The 17,170-nt window shown below is 39.2% G+C and overlaps 1 protein-coding gene across 1 annotated transcript in view; it reads left to right on the forward strand.

Annotated features, from left to right (window-relative positions):
• The first annotated feature begins 2,203 nt into the window (after positions 1-2,203).
• The window catches only part of PAXBP1 (PAX3 and PAX7 binding protein 1), a 33,119-nt gene continuing 18,152 nt past the window's right edge, over positions 2,204-17,170 (forward strand). The window contains exons 1-8 of the mRNA XM_028115657.2: positions 2,204-2,653; positions 4,143-4,271; positions 8,481-8,657; positions 9,805-10,026; positions 10,789-10,892; positions 11,910-12,127; positions 12,651-12,840; positions 16,489-16,612. Of these exons, the coding sequence (XP_027971458.1) occupies positions 2,308-2,653; positions 4,143-4,271; positions 8,481-8,657; positions 9,805-10,026; positions 10,789-10,892; positions 11,910-12,127; positions 12,651-12,840; positions 16,489-16,612 (1,510 nt within the window). The 5' untranslated portion in view covers positions 2,204-2,307. The remainder of the gene's footprint in view (positions 2,654-4,142; positions 4,272-8,480; positions 8,658-9,804; positions 10,027-10,788; positions 10,893-11,909; positions 12,128-12,650; positions 12,841-16,488; positions 16,613-17,170) is intronic.

A 17,170-nucleotide genomic window follows, 5' to 3' on the forward strand; every position in this document is an offset into this window, starting at 1 on the left:
ACAAATTAGTCTGTTTAATACTCAAAGCACAGAAGCATTTTATAAAATCATCAGTTTGGATAAGATACTGGCTGACAGGCAACCAAAGCAGCTATTCAGTTTCAGGAATTTAATTTCCACAAGATCTATAACCTCTATAAAAGGACCTTTGGCTTGCTTGTGCAGCAAAATAACTTTCAAGTGTTTAATTATCTGAATAGGTAGACTGTCAAAGTTATAAATACATTTGTTGTCTATTACTATCTTGGCTCATGTTAAAATGACAAGTGTCCTCCCTTCTATCCATATTCAGCCACCATTTTTACAGTGGAAGATCTTTTTGAAATTTTAAGTCAAGCTATTAACATATTCTGCTCTGGACCTTATGTTTGTTACCTCTAACCCTGATCATATTACTGCAAATCTGTCTCTTGGCTCAGGTGTCTGGAGGCTGATCAGGCACAATTTGAATCTTCTGTGATGGGAACTGGAGTTCAATTTCACCAACGAAACACTGTTGGAATCAGAACTTAAATCAATGCTGAGCAGCCAGAATATAAGAATTTAGAGTAATGAGAACAGAATGGGAGTGAGATGTTACTAACTTCTCCTATTAACTAGAAGAAAATGTTACAGAGGATGCTCTTGGCCTAGATCATCTTTCCAGTTTCCAAAAGTGGGTCCTGGCTGGGCAGATCTCAAATCCAAACAAAGAAAACCAGAGAAAATAAGGCAGATGTGTATGACATAGAAATTCTTGGTGGGCTTGGGATCTTCTGCTTCAACTTGGAGCTTAATTCTTAAGTGCAATTTTGACAGGATGGTGTGGACAAAAAGGCACTCTCATATTTGCTGGTAAGAGTACAAATTAGCACAGATTCTATAAAGAGCAATTTAGAATTAGCTAAATTACAAATGCACACATTTGGATCTAGCACTTCCAATCCTGTTTCATTCTCCAGATGTGACCAATTTCCAGAACTTTTCACTGTGGCAATGAATATATAGTAAGATGGGAAATAACCTTAATATCAATTTTTATGGGGCTGGTTTAATAAATTATGGTACATTCCAACAATGGATCGGTATGCAGCTGGGTGGAAGGAAAGCCAACACTTTACGTACGGACACGAACCTAACTCCAATTTATGTTAAACTAAAAACATAATTTACACATGTGTAAAAAAGGTAATTCATAAAGATACACTTATTTCTTCTACGTTCACAGAATATCTCAGGGGGATCCTGAGAATTTTAACTGCTGCTGAACTGGAAAGCTTCTGGTGATGGGTGGGCTCTTTTCACTATACAAATGCCCTTTGTAACCTTTTGAATTTTGAGACATGAACACGAATTCACATATACTTGCACACGTGAAGGAAAAGGCCTCAAGTCTGTTGATAACGACCGGCAAGCCTGTGAGTTCAACCTCACAAGCCGGTACCCTGATTGGGCCTTGCCAGTTAAGACTGTTACCTCTGTGACGCAAGGCTGAAATGTGTCACAACCACCCCCACTCGTGCAAGCCGATTTTCCTTCCGTTTCTGAAATTAGCTATGTTTCAGAACTGCTCGCAAACTTGGCTTTCTTTCCAAAACGCTAAAACACTTTGCTTTCGGCATAACAGAGAAAGAGGCTAAAACACCAGGCCAGGTAACAATTTATCTATAAATGAAATTCAATGCTCTTTTGAAAGTGCTTTGTAGCTACAAAACAAAGCTGTAGAAATACGAAGTGTGACTCAATATAGTAGTAATTACCAAATTACAACTCAACTTACAGTTTGGGAAAGACTATCCACCCTGGGACCCTACTTTGCCTCATCAAACCTGGTTTCTCTTTTTGGCTCCACCCCCCCCACCTTCTCCTCCGCTCCCCCTTCCCTCTCTTCCCCATCCTTCCTCTCCTCCTCTCTTTGCCGGTCCTAGAGCTTGGCGGGAGGTTTCCTCGCTTGACTGACTACTCTGCGTAAGTGCGGAAGACGCACTGCGGTACCGTCGGCCGTAGGACGACCGAGCTTACTCTGTCCTCTCGTCTCTATGATCCTCTTTGTGACCCGGGGGATAGCGCCAGAGTCCTAGAGTTCCGTGCCAACAGTCCTCCACGCCGACAGAGGACAGCGCAAAAAGCTGACGTTCTCGCGAGAGGCGCGGAGATCTCTCCACGTATTGAGGGTGCGAGCGCATGCGCGCTCGGTGGTGCGCGGTAGACGGAGGGAAGACGGGACCCGGCTGGAGCCCCGGAGTGCGCGCGTGCGCCGTCGCGAGCTTGCCGCTGCCGGGGCAGCCGTGTGAGAGCGGGTGTGAGACCGCCGTGCGAGCCGCGGGAATGTTCCGAAAGGCCAGGCGAGTGAACGTGCGCAAGCGGAATGACTCGGAGGAGGAGGAGCGAGAGCGCGATGAGGAGCAAGAGCCGCCACCGTTGCTGCCGCCGCCGGGCACCGGCGAAGAACCGGGCTCTGGCGGCTGCGGCGACAGGGCCCCTGGGGGGGAGTCGCTGCAGGGCCCGGGGCCGCCGCCACCTTCCGCGCTGACCCCGGGCTCCGGGGCTGAGGCCGGGGGCTGCTTCCCCGGCGGCGCGGAGCCGGGCAATGGGCTGAAGCCGCGCAAGAGGCCGCGAGAGAACAAAGAGGTGGCCCGGGCCAGCCTGCTCAGCTTCCAGGACGAGGAGGAAGGTAACCGCCCCGCCGGACCCCAGACTCCAGCATCCCTTACCCTGGGCCCCCACTTTTAGTCCTCGCATTCCCTGGACGCCCAGCCCCCGCAGCCCAGAACGGAGCCCCTTCGCGCCCGACTTGCTGCACATCTTTCCCCGCCTCCGGCCTTCTGCTCCCGGCGGAGGACGCGTTCCCGCGCAGCCACCAGCCTTTTCTTAACAACCGCCTCCTCCTTACCGTCCTCCTGTGCGTTTCATGCTCTGTGGGGCAGAAGCTCAGATCCGTCATTCTGAGTTTATCAAGTGGAAATTCAGTGTCCCCTTGTCCTGCTTTTTTCCTGGCGGATGTGTTTCAGGGTGAACTTGAGTTGGGTCCCCTGTCTGCTTTTGGTACAGTCTCTGAGTCCTCTGCAGGTCAGTGTGCCCACGCCTATTGGGGGATCTGTCCAGACATCCTTGACCAGGAAGGCTGGGTTTGTAAAGAGGAATCCTAAATCTGGGAACAGAATCCCCGGAGTTGAAGCGCTGGTTATGAGTGACCTTGGACCAGTCCCTTGCAAACGTCGAGCTTCGGTTTCTCCATGGATATAAGTAGGGGTACAGATGTACGGCTTTCCTCGCATTGATTTTTGGACAATGAGGGGAGACGGTGTAATAGTAATTGAAGGCATTTTATCTAAACGGGTGTGAGAGGCTAAGCTGCAGTGGATTTAGATTTCTGATCATATATGAGCCTTAAGTCTAACTTCCCGACCAGTTGCGTGTGTGTTTATGTAACCCAATTAAGTGCATGTTATGAAAAAAAGAAAGACTTTTGGATATCTCACTTGCATCTTGATGCAAGATGCTCTCATCCTTCCAGGAAGGTGGGCATTTTCTTTTTGGCCTTTCTGTTATTTCTTGTTTTGTTCGAGAGGACCACAGCCAGATTTTCTTTTCTTTCTTTCTTTCTTTCTTTCTTTTTTTTTTTTTTTTTTTGATGATGATGCAGAAACTATTTGATAAAGTGTTTGTATCTGACTTTAAAATTTTCAAATCAGACAGGGGCTACATACCAAAACTTATTTTTGAAAAGTGCTTTGCTCTCAGCTTAGTCTTGAATAATATATGTCAGTTTGTGATGGTTATAGATTTACTCAGATCTGACAGCTCTCTTATCCAACGTCTTTTGACTTTGGATTTTTTTTTCTGATAAAGTAATTAAGTGCTTTTTCAGTGATTTTGTTTTCTTTCTGAGGAAAACAATAGGACATATGAAAATTTTGTGTAGTCGCAGGTGTTATGCCTTTTAAAAAGTCTCAAATTTGCGTTATGTGAGGTTAATTTATGAAGTTGACAGCTTTTGAGAGTCTGTGACAGATTTGGAATAACTTCAAATTATGTGATGCTTTGGGGTGTATGAGTATCCATTTGGATGAATGTGAAAAGCACATAAGACCATGTGAAAGTTAGAAGGGAAAATACTGTCTGAAATGGTTGCTACAGCTTCATTTAATTTCTTTTCTAAGAAAATGAAGAAGTTTTCAAAGTGAAGAAGTCAAGTTACAGCAAAAAGATAGTAAAATTACTTAAGAAAGAATATAAAGAAGATCTTGAAAAGTCGAAGATTAAAACAGAACTCAACTCATCAGCAGACAGTAAGTACCAAACTAATAGGATTCTTTTGAAACAACAAAATGAAAGCTCTTTCTCACAACTATTGATTGGATTTGCTGTATATATCATGAACTTGTTCAGTTGATTCTGTTGTTGTCAAAGGTCCAGATTGAATATTGATACAGTTCTGTTATTTAATTCTAACACAGTTGCACAGTAAATGCATTTTTTTTTAATTTGTCAGAGAGAGAGAGGGTGAGTACAAACAGGGGGAGCAGCAGCAGAGGGAGAAGCAGGCTCCCCGCTAAGTGGGGAATCAGATGCGGGACTCGATCCCAGGACACTGGGATCATGACCTGATTCAAAGGCAGACGCTTAACCGACTGAGCCACCCAAGCGTCCCAGGAAATGCATTTTTAAGAAAATCCTTGCCACCGGAATGTTTCTGCTGTAGCACCTGAATCCTCCCCCACTTTTCTTGCTAGTGTTCAGACTGCTGTTAACCAGAGAAAGGAAGTTTCCCACTTAAGCCTGAGACACAGGTTTATTCCTGTTTGAGATAGTACTGTGTAAATTCCTGTGCTTGTATTTTATAGAGACAGGTGTTCCATTTCCTTGGTGGTATTTCCACAGTTGGTTTAATTCTTGCAGAACTTTAGGAACACCCTTGTTTTAATGTTTGTTGATAACACTTTCTCATTCAGCAGCCCTATCAGATACATGGATGAAGACTTCTCAGTGTGAGGCCCCTGCCTACATTGTACAGACATTTCTCAACACCCTTTCACAACTGAAGCGTAACAATTTTAAGAAGTTATTTGTCTTGGAGGAAAGTGGATCCATTATATATGCTGTGGTCTGAATTATTCTCATGCAAATGCTGAATCTTTTTATTCCATGGAATTAAGGATAGAATTATTATTTCACGGGTTCTCAGCCACAGGCTTAATGTGAAAAAGTATGTCGTTATATCTCAAATTTACAGTCTAGTTTTGGAGACAGCATCACAAATGTCTACTTGGACCCAATGTTTGGCCAAATGTCCAATGAGTGGTTTAAAGGGGAACTGCATTTTTTTTAGTGGCAGGAGAAGGAATGCTTCAAAGATAAAGTGGAATATGAAACTGGATTTTTGATAATTTAAATTCCAAAAGATGGGAGAGGGAAGATACGGATGTATAATCAAAGATTAAAGTGACTAAGGCGAGAGCAAATACATCTGTCAGGTCAAAGTGGATGATTTATAGAGGAAGTAGAGGTTTAGGGTGAAAGGTACATTGTTGACAGATTGTGAAGGATGTTTAGTATCCATTAAAGGGGTTTAGAGTTGCTGTGTTGGATGGCTCGCCAAGATGGTGACATGATAAATGCCTTTTGAAACCTTAACCTTGTATTAACATGCAGAATGGATTGGCACAAGGAGAGATTGGAGGCCTAAAACAGTTTAAAATCAAGGGCCAGCTTTGATCCATTAATAGTGAGTTTGAAAAGGTCTTAGTTGAGTGAGACTGAGGCTTTTCCTGACTCAATGGGAAATAGTGGATGAGTTAAAAATGTTTGCTATGGGTGTGGGAGAAGAAATGGAAAGAAAGGATTATTTGAAAAACATTCCAAGGGAAAAATTGGTAGGCTTGATATATGCTTTAGCTATTGAATTTAAAAAAACAGTCAAATTTTGAACTTTTGTGACATGGTGACTGAGAGAACAATGCTGTATTATATACAGAAATAGGGAAGGCAGGTGGGAGGAGGAGTATTTTTAGGGGAACCAATTATTTTGGAGCCTAGGAAACTGCTTTTTTCCCAAATCTTTTGAGAACCAACTGTGTGCAGTATAATAGTGCAAGAAAGATCAGAAGTGAGAAGGGACCATTTAGAAATGGAAGCAAGTCTGGGATTTATGAGGTCTTCTTCTGTGACCTGTGATCTTTGTGACAAAGACTTCTACCTTTAATAAGTGTACACAAAGAGAAAAGGATTTACTAAATAAAATCATAAAGGCCAGAGAAGAGATAGGAAAAGTTTCAAGATGATGATGCTCATTTGAATGAGAAAGTACCAGAAAAGTGAGGAAAAGAAAGGACCAAGGAGAGGCCATTGGCAGGGTTGCTGTTGTTTTCTTTCTGGAGGAGGGTGTCTGGCAGAAGAGACAGGTCCACTAGCCAAGCTGTATCTGTTTGGATGAAGGAACATCTTTTGCTGAATTGCTCAACAATACTGTATGAATTTGTTGTAGCTGCAGCCATTGGGTTAGCTGGTATGGGAGCTTGGACTGAGAGAAATCAAAGGCCATTTGCCTAGGTTGAGGAACAAGTTGGTGATGAAGTAGAAGTCAGCAGGTCCACTGCTTTCCGGAAGTTTGTCAGAGAGAGAGAAGTAGACAGTAACTAGAGGGACCATTGGGATCAAGGAGAAGTTTTTCAATAAGGAGAAAACTGTTTGTAGACAGAAAAAAGGTGAGGGAGAGCCTGGTCAAGTTCGAGGTAGAATGTTCACAAGAACAAGTTTCTTGATGTGGTAGTAGAAGAAATTGAGGGTCCTAGAGGAGCCTAGGGAAAGGTTATTTAGTATCTCTTTTTACAAAGACATCTGGAAGGATAATATATATCCACTGACAAAAATTCAAGTGTAACCATGTTGTGCACTTGTATGTGTTCAATCATAAAATGTATTTGCTCAGTCTTTTAAAATCTGCAGAAATCATTATCTGAACATAGATGATCTGATAGACCTTTCACAGTTCTATTGAAAGCCTTCGATTTAGTGTGGGTTTAGAGTAGAAGGAAATGGGTAGTTTTTGACTCCGATTCTTGGGTAGTCTTTGACTCCCATGTAAACTGTATCCATCTGATAAGGTGAATTTTTAAATCTCATAGCATCGGAATGCACTTCAGAAGACAGGCTGGGGCTAATGAAATAGGATGGTAGATGAGAAGACTAAGGAGACTAAGACATAATGACCCGAATCTTAGTAAACTTAAAAGTGTGTATATGGGGGAGTGGTATTATCCCTGGGATTCCTATTGAGGGGAATGGAATATGGTTTGAAATGCATAGAGAATCTTTGAAACGGTTTTTGGGAGGGGAACATGCTAGGGAAACACTAGAATATCATATTTAGAATAAACTTTTACTGTTTCATTATATTCATTGTGCCTGTTGCGTGCCAGGTTTAGTGCTCAAGGTGAAAAACACTTTGATTTTCTTGATTTTTGCCTGGGACTGATGGTGCAGTGGGGCTAGTTAGTTATAAGGAACGTAAAGCTCTGTAAAGATACGGTGGTGCCTCCTGGTATGCAGTGGCAGGAGAGCAGTGTTGCAACTGGTCTTATGAATGGCCTCAGAATTAGGGAGCTCTCTGTCTGTCCATATGGCAGAATATGGCACTCTGCAGCTCCCTTCCAGGTTTACATGTGGTTGTTTTTAGTGCCACCTGGTCTCTGACTTCTCTCGCTGTCTCAGTTCCAGGTTCCCGGAAAGAGAATCCGGTTGTGTCTGCTTTGGTCACAAATCCACTCTTGAACATTGAGTCATGGCAGTGGGGTCAGAGTTGCATTGTATAAATGTGACTTTTGGGGCTTAACCCCTTCAGGTGATGGATGACAAATGGTTATGAACTAAGAAGATAATCCTGAAGTATTCATTGCAGAAAGGTTTATGTGGTCCATAAGCATTGTTCTTGATAGAAAGCTGCCTCCAAGGGGCTTAGAGTTTAATGAAATGCTGATATAAAATGAAATAGTGATTCAAAGAGGTATGAACAGTTACCAGTGCAAGTTTAGAGGAAGAAACAAATCAAATTAATTTTGATTTGTGCAGAGAGGTTTATGTGGTCCATAAGCATTGTTCTTGATAGAAAGCTGCCTCAGAGGGGCTTAGAGTTTAATGAAATGCTGATATAAAATGAAATAATGATTCAAAGAGGTATGAACAGTTAGTTACCAGTGCAAGTTTAGAGGAAGAAACATATCAAATTAATTTTGATAAATTTAGTAAAATTTTGATGAAGTGAACTCAAGGTGGAATTGAGCAGAGCCTCCAAAGCAGCCCTGTGACGTTTATATTACTTTTACTTCCCAATTAATGCCTATTGTTGGATATTTCATTTTCATACATCAGTGGTTTGAGTTTTTTATAAATAATTAAAATAGTTCAGACTTGAATGAATTAAGCCTATAAACAAAACGGTGCCCACCTGATTTATGCATTCTATTTTAAATATATTTTAATAACTTTTTTCACAAATGTAGACGAACCACCTTTGGACAAAACAGGACATGTTAAGGACACCAGTCAAGAAGATGGGGTTATCATCAGTGAACACGGTGAAGATGAAATGGATATGGAAAGTGAGAAGGAGGAAGAAAAGCCAAAAGCTGGTGGCGCCTTTTCAAACGCTTTATCTTCTTTGAACGTTCTCCGTCCAGGTGTGTACTTGCAAATACTCCTCAGAAATGAAGGACTCCCTCAAGGAGGGGCCTGTGGAAAGATGGTGAAGGAAGGAGTTAGCTAAGTGGTTTTTCTTATGACATCCGTTTGAAGCCAAGGTGTTTTCTTTTGCAAATAAAGTGAGAGAACTAGAAACTTTCCAGTTTTCCAAGTTCATTCTCAGACAGGTATCTTTTGTTATCTGAGCAAATGTGGGGGCTTCAAGTAAATGGATAAATGGTACTAAAGTTTCTCTTTTTTTGTATTTCAGATTAAGACTTTAACATTTTTAGAAATGCTACTAAAAGCAAAAGTAAATGCTGTCAGTTTTATGCCCACGCTCTCTTCCTTTTTACTTTTCTTTAGGAAATAGTTTGCAAATCTGTTCACTGGGTAGTCAGTTTTCCAGTAAATAAATGCTTAGAAAAAGTGTCTAGCAGGGGAGGAACAGCTCAGTAAATTAAGGTACATTTACATGATGGGATATTCTAAAGCTATTAAAATAACATTAGATAAGTAGCAAGGCATTAATTTTTACTATAGGTGAAAGGTCAGTTCGATATGTCGTAGGTTATGCTTTATCTGTTCAATGAATATGGTTAAGCCATTAAAAATTGTGTTTATGCCAAACGGCAACATGGAAAAAACTTAACAATGCTTTAGTAGGAGGCAAAATTACTACAGAATATATTCAGTATGCTTACAGGTGAACTGAACACTATTTGCAACAGAAACATGCTATAATGGTTTTTTAAGGTGTGTTTGTGGGCACCTTTTTGTTTTTTGTTTGCTTTCTAGTTCAGTAATATGATTTGATTACTTTTGTTTATTTCTTAAAAATGAAAAAAAATTATAGTTACAGTTGCTATGGTGGATTTCCCCGTTCCCTCTTTCTCATACATATTGTCATTATATACATATATTTTAGTGTCCTTAGTGACTTTTAGTTTCCATTTAAGCTAAATTAAGAATAAATCAGTTGGACTACAGGCACAGTTTGGGAAGGGGGCACCAGCAACTAACATTAGACCATCACAATGACAAGCCTGTCTTGGTGAGATTATTTTACCCTTCATATTTTCCAGAAACTAGAAATTTTATACCCTAAAATCTCCATCTTTTATAATCCTTACCGTATGTTTCCAGGAGAAATTCCAGATGCAGCTTTTATACATGCTGCAAGGAAAAAGCGTCAAATGGCCCGAGAACTAGGAGATTTCACTCCTCATGATAGTGAGCCTGGTAAAGGCCGCCTTGTTAGAGAAGATGAGAATGATGCCAGCGATGATGAAGATGATGATGAGAAACGCCGCATAGTTTTTTCTGTGAAAGAAAAGTCACAAAGACAAAAAATTGCGGAGGAAATAGGTAACTTGATTTAATAGGATAGTAAGCCTGGCGCATTGCTATTAAATATGATTTGCTATTAAATATAGCCAAACAAAAATTACCCACATTTACTTAACTATGTTTGTTTATTTTTTTTAAGATTTTATTTATTTGAGAGAGAGACAGAGATAGCTAGAGAGAGCAGGGGCTGGGAGGAGGGGGAGAAGCAGACTCCCCACTGAGCAGGGAGCCCGACGTGGGGCTTGATCCCAGGACACTGGGATCATGACCTGAGCTGAAGGCAGACGCCCAACTGACTGAGCCACCCAGGTGCCCCTTACTTAACTATGTTTAATGTTTGAGGACTGTTTTTGCTTGGGTACAAGTGTCTTACTGGAATTTTTTTTAAAACTATAGCACGATTGTGATAGCTGTTTATTGAGCTCTTCCTGAATAGGCAGTATTGTGTTAAGCACTTTACATGCATAAATATATATAATCAGCTTAACATTCTTTAGAGGCCTGTAGGTTTTGTTCTTCCCTTTGTTGATTTGATGTCAAGCTCATAGATTAGGAAACCCTCCTAAGGTCTTAAGGGTTACATAATACTGCATTTTGCTTCAAGGGATACCGTGGCTAAGACAAGGTCGGGAGTAGCAAAGGAGAGGAGATCATGATAAACATTTTAGTAAGACTGACTTAGTACCAATAGTTTTGCTTAATTTTTGTGAAGTGCCAGGTTGGCATCTCTTCCCTCCCTACTTTTCTGGTATTTAATTTTCTTTGCTGCTATGACTGTAGGCATCGAGGGGAGTGACGATGATGCTTTAGTAGCTGGAGAACAAGATGAAGAACTCAGCCGATGGGAACAGGAGCAGATAAGAAAAGGAATTAATATCCCTCAGGTAAGAACTGAAGGATTTCACTTCAAAAATTAAAAAGTAAATTAAAAACCTTTTCTGCCTATTTTGTTGAGTTAAAAACATTGCACCTTGAATTGAATCTTTGTCATTCATTCAACTAACGTAATTAAGAAAATTACATAAAGTTACATATCCAATAAGCTTTTAAAAGAAACTGTATTATCTTTTGCTTTTTACAGTCAGAATGATGGAAAATTTTCTGGTTTCCTAGATCAGTGTTTCTCAGAGTGGTCCTTCAACCAGCAGCAGCAGCTGGGAGTTTGTTAGAAATGCAAACTCTCACCCTCTTGAGATCCAGGGAATGAGAAGCTGGGGCGGGGGCGCCCAGCCACCCATCCTGGGTCATCCTGATGCACACTGAACTTGAGAACCACTGTTTGGATAAAATCTTTCTTTCCTGTAGAGCTTATTGTTTCTGACTTCAGAAATTATTCTGTGGAAAATGGATTTCTCTGTTATATGAAAACTTACTCTAGATGGAAAGTCTATTCCTCAATAGTTACAACAGTTTGCTTTATGGAATTAAGTAGAACAGTGGAAGTGTTGTGTAAATGTGTAGACTATTTTGGTTACTGGTGTTTGACACAGAATTTTGCACACGTTTGGGTTATGTTAAGAAAATAGGGTACGTAGATGGCAGTCTCTATTTGCCGCTTATCTATTTATTCTCTACTTAGAACAAGTCATTTGTTCTCTTCCACTGATACCTTGGTGGCCTTGGATTATTTCCTATGTCCCTTCCAACTCTAAACTTCTCTGATATTATGTTTTCCTGAAAGTTATTAGAAATGAATCCAGTAATCCCGCAAGAGTTAGAATATTCATCCAGCCCTACCTTTACTTGATTCTGAAGAACTCTGCAATTATTTATTTTAATTAACGTAGTATTTGGAAAATGGTGTAATTTTTGCTGTTTGTTTTTGCTTTTTTTTTAACCCTAAAGGCATGATATTACAGTTTTAACTGTTAGTTTTCATATATATCCCATTTCTTTTTTAGGTTCAAGCAAGTCAGCCCACTGAAGTGAATATGTACTACCAGAACACTTACCAGACGATGCCTTATGGTTCATCCTATGGCATTCCTTATAGTTATACGGCCTATGGATCATCTGATGCCAAATCTCAAAAAACAGATAATACAGTCCCTTTCAAAACTCCCAGTAATGAGATGACTCCCGTTACTATTGATTTGGTAAAGAAACAGCTTAAAGACAGGTAGGGCAGATCAACTTCTTAAAGACCTGTCCTCTAGCTTTCTGTTCCCTCAGGCAACATGTAGTCTGGGGTAGCAGATGCAGAATATCGGCAAAGAAGATTCACTGGCCCATCTTCAAAAGCTAAACAGAAGATGACTTCATACTTTGTTCTGCTACCTTCTTGGATTACTTCTGTGGAAGCCTCGAAAAGTTATAAAAAATGCCACTCCATGATCTTGTTGAAGACAGTTCTGAGTTTGTACCTCTTGGACTCTGAAAGAGTGTAGTCAAGATATGGGGGGAAAAGCGAAACAGATTTTGGTTAGCCCACCAAATAACTTTATATGAAGTCTGTAAACTGCCTTTTTTTTCTTTCTTTTTTTTTTTTTTGGGAAAAAAGCAGTACAGATGAAAAGATGCCACTCCGAGTATTTTTATATTCTAATAGTGGAACTAAATGCATTATTATAATATTGCAAGAGTCCTGACAGCGTAGACTTTTGGATGTAAATGTGTTATATTTATCCTTTTGTGTTCTTAAGGTTGGACTCCATGAAAGAACTGCACAAAACAAATCGACAGCAGCATGAGAAACATCTGCAAAGCCGAGTGGACTCTACCAGGGCTATTGAAAGATTAGAAGGGTCTTCTGGGGGTATTGGTGAACGGTATAAATTTTTGCAAGAAATGCGAGGGTATGTCCAAGACTTGCTTGAGTGTTTCAGTGAAAAGGTAAGAATGCAAAAATATTAATCTCTTTGACTAAGGCAAAATTAGGGAGGTCTAGACGGCCTTGTGTAGATCATTTCTGTATTTCTCAGAAAATATCCACTGCATTCAGCTCTAGAAGTGATGAAAAGCCATGCTTCATTTTCTTCACTTCATTAGCGGCATTCTGTCTTGGGGGCGGCATAGTGCCTTTGTTGAAAACAAAAAAGATAAGGCATATTTAAATAAGACTTTGGCAAGTTGTGCTTAATATAGTGGTAGATTATTGGCCTGCCCTGAAATATTAGAATATAAGGTACTCCTCTGGTGGAATTTTCTTTTTTACAGTTTAGGTCTTAACTTATCTTTAAACTGTTTCTACATATAATTCCAAATAGGCATAAAGTTGCAAAATTTTATTAGTGTTTTTTTCTTTTAACTCTAGATAAAGTTGGTCACCATTGCTGCTGATAGTTTTCATCTAAATAAGCCTATGCTTCATCCATTTCAAGAACCGTATCATTAGTCATAATTTCTTTGAAGGCCTCATTTCTTCTGAGTTCGTTTTTTGTTTTTTTGTATGCTAGTCACTTGGAATAGTTTTTTGCATTCTACTGTGCAGTTTATTTGCATTTTTTTAAATTAGCTGCACATAGGATCCCCTTCTCAAATGACCTCTTAATTGATTTTTCTTTTTCAAGATAAATGTAATCGGTGCATTGGTTTATAAGCATTTGTGGACTTTGTGGCCTTATGTTTTTTTTTTTTAAAAAAAATGAAAATCTTGAATATCCTGTCTGTAAACTTCCAAGTGATACAGAATTAGAAGGCACATTTTTCCCTTTTCCTTGGCTGTGTGGATTAGCATAGAATCTGTAAGCATAGTATGTTTGAAGGAGTATTTTATCATCTCTGCTGATTACTTCAATACCCTAAAGCCAAAGACTCACAAAACACTGCTAGACTGTCTTCCTCATGGGTCTTAATGGTTCTAGCCAGTCCGTGGTCAGATGCAGGCTGAGACAGCATTCGCCAGGTCTTACCTGTTGGGTTTATCACGTTCTTGTCTTACCACCTGATTTTCTGGAGAAGCAACTGTAGTCTGAGCTATGATAGCCCTTGTGGCAGATCACTGGCTTAGGGTGACAAGTACAAGGGTGGGAAAGAAACCTAGGTTTGACTCTGCAGGGGGCTAGAGTCCAGGTGGGAAGTAGACATAGGTGTCAGAGCTGGTGGTTGTGTCCTTCCTATTAATAAAGCCCTTTTGAGCCCAGTGGACCTGGTGGGAGCTGATCTAATAACCTTTTGTGACCAGATAAAGGATCTTTGTCTTAAACCATACTTTGTAAATGAGGTTTGTCCCTGTCGAGTTTTTTCCTGGAAGTATCTGAGCCTTTGCTTTAGAACTTAGTAAACTTACATACTTGTAACTGTAAGCTTAACTCTTAAAAATTGACAGTAACATGATCAACTAGATTATATCATTCTTGAATTAAAGAGACTATTAGGACGTCTAGTTCATACAGTTTTCAACTGCTGTTTTTAAAAACAAGTAGTATACTTTATTGATCTCAAGTACCATGTTCCTTGAGAAATCACTTCAAATGTGCTAATGTGGTTTCACAGAGTCACTTACAGTGGTAGATAATCCTTTCTTTTAAGGATGAGTATTTTATTTCATGTTGACATTTTCATGTGCATTGAGTTTTATTAAGAGACTGCTTCTAAGTTAATACTGTCATTGTTGTCTTGGAAATATTTAGGAATAATTGGATACATTTGAATATTCCTTTTATACTATAAATTTGTTTCAGGGTAAGGCCATAGAAAGATGAACATTTCTTTGTTTTTTTACTCTTTTGTTATAAAAGTTTAAGTAGTTTTAAATTTAGATTTTTAAATTATTTAAAGATCATTTTAACTTTCCATTGTTTTGTTTCCCTATAGTCATCTTCCTTCTTGTGTTCTTCGCCTTAAATTTGGTCTTGAAATAAAGATAGTCAAGAACAGTTTTGAGTTTGGAGAGGGTAAAGAAATTGTCGTGGTGCATACTCTTGAGACAAATCAATATTGTTAAGAAACATGAAAGAGAGCTGAAGAATGTGTTTGAAGATTTTTATTCGCAGAATTTTCTCAGCTTTGTTGAAAGGCATTCCAATTACCTAAACAGAAAAATTACATTATCAGAATTTTAACTATAAGTCGAATAATTAAATTCTGTCTGATGCAACCTTAGGCAGGTAGCTCTTACGGTAGAGGAATGTTAACAGTCTCCAGGACTGAAAGAATGCACCTTAGGTGCATAGGTACATTTGTCTTTCGTCCTGTGTGGTGTGAAAAAAATAAGGGGGTGGGGATGTGTAAGTCACAGTAATACAGCACTAAATGCTTAAAAAAAAAAAAATTACTCATTGTAAATTTTAAAGATAGAGCCTGTGGGCTCAGCTGTCTAAGATAATCAGTGCAGATTTGGGGACATTGTTGCCTATGGTGTGGCATATTAGAGATTTAAACTCCCATCAGTTTGATCTTTCTGTGAACATTTGCTGCTTTTTCAACAGAATCATGCAAGTGTATGAAATTGCTTTTATTACAGACATCTTTGAATTCCACCTGCCTTTTTTTATTTTCCATTTGCAGTCTGTTCAGTTCAGGAAGCTGCTATAACACTTGGTGCCAGTGTTCCCAAACTCTAAATAATGTGTTTTCCATTTGCACTAACCATCAGGAAACTAGAATTTCTGGTTTCCTCAGGTATGTGTAGTGGTTGTTAGTGTTTTGTGAAAGTTTCATAGCATTTGGTTATAATATAAGATAATTGACAAAAAGTTTTCTGTTTTTTCCTTTTAAAGTTAGGTTTCATTTTATAAGCTTTTGTACTCTGTATGAACCGAGTGAATGCTTAGCTGTGGATATTAACCTGGAAAAATTCATTGACTTTGTAAACTGATAATTCATGTGATGAATTTTATTATTTCATTATAAAATATGGAAAAACTTAAACATTAACTAGCTTTCTGAGTTTGAACTCTTGACATTAGGTTAGTGAAAGCTAGAAATTTTATTTGCCTTACTAATGTAAGTGAAGGCAGTTCACATTTAAGAATGTGTAATAAAGTTGCAATGTAGTGTGACATTACTACATTACCGTAAGATACTTGGTACATACAAGTGGCAAAGCAGTTTAAGTGTCCAGAATTGGGCAGCTAGCAGACTCCCGTTCTTACCTGCTCGTGGAGCCCTTGCCTTTTTTTGGTACTGCACAGCAGTAATGGTTTATTTTAAGCTACAAAAATTCTGAGGGAGATCATGCTGCTGGAAAACTAAAAATGGACTTTAAAAAACTTGCAAATACTTTATTCTGAAAGAAAAGCACTACAGTTTTTGACATTTCTTTACTTGCTCTCTTTACTAATATTGAAGTGTTAAGTTTCCTAACCAAACTTTTACTCCAATAACTAGGCACTGGACATTATAGCTCTATATATGGATTAAAAGAAGAGCTGTTTCCTTAACATCGTAAAACTGAATTGCAATTTGTGTCCCTTTGGGAGTTTATGATTATTCTGTCCATAGAGGGTACTTTTTCAGAAATCCGGAAATAGTATGGAACCCTCAACGAAGTAAGCAACTGAGGAGTTTGGTGTTACGGAGTGTGTTGTATTTTTACAGGTGCCACTGATTAATGAACTTGAATCAGCAATACATCAGCTGTACAAACAGCGAGCTTCCCGCCTTGTCCAAAGACGACAAGATGATATTAAAGATGAATCTTCGGAGTTTTCAAGCCATTCAAGTCAGTCCATCTTGAAGGTTTTTATTATTCATTAAACAACCTTGTTTACTTAGTGCAGCCTAATTGAAAATTAGAGAGCTTAGCTTTTTTTTTTTTTTAAAGAAACATTTCCTTGCTCTTGTGTCAGGTAGTTCTAAAACTTAAAACAGCATGTCCTTTGGATTTTGTTTAAGAAAATATAGCTTCGCAAAGGAGCTCAAAAACGTGCACTGATATTCTGTCAATCTTATTCTTCTTTGGACATATTTTTTTACTCTTTAGATTATAGAGAAGATATTTTCAGTGTTTTATCTTAAAACCGCTATCATTTGGCCCCAATTGATCTCTTCCCCTCCCCCCATTTTTATCCTGTTCATAACACCAGTACAAATGCTGTTGTTGATCACAGTGAAAGATTCTGAGTTTGGGGACTAGGAAAGTACTGAAAGGGGGTTTTAATGACATAACAAAGGATACAGCTCCAAGATTAGGGGATTTTTGAGCTTCATGTCTCGGAGAAAAGCAAAATTTTTTTATTCTCTAGTTTGCCTTTTATACTGGATTTTTTTAATAAGTCAG

Source organism: Eumetopias jubatus, unplaced genomic scaffold (assembly GCF_037043125.1).
Source record: "Eumetopias jubatus isolate StellerSeaLion01/CBP00866 unplaced genomic scaffold, mEumJub1_p1.0 scaffold_1, whole genome shotgun sequence".
NCBI lineage: Eukaryota > Metazoa > Chordata > Mammalia > Carnivora > Otariidae > Eumetopias > Eumetopias jubatus.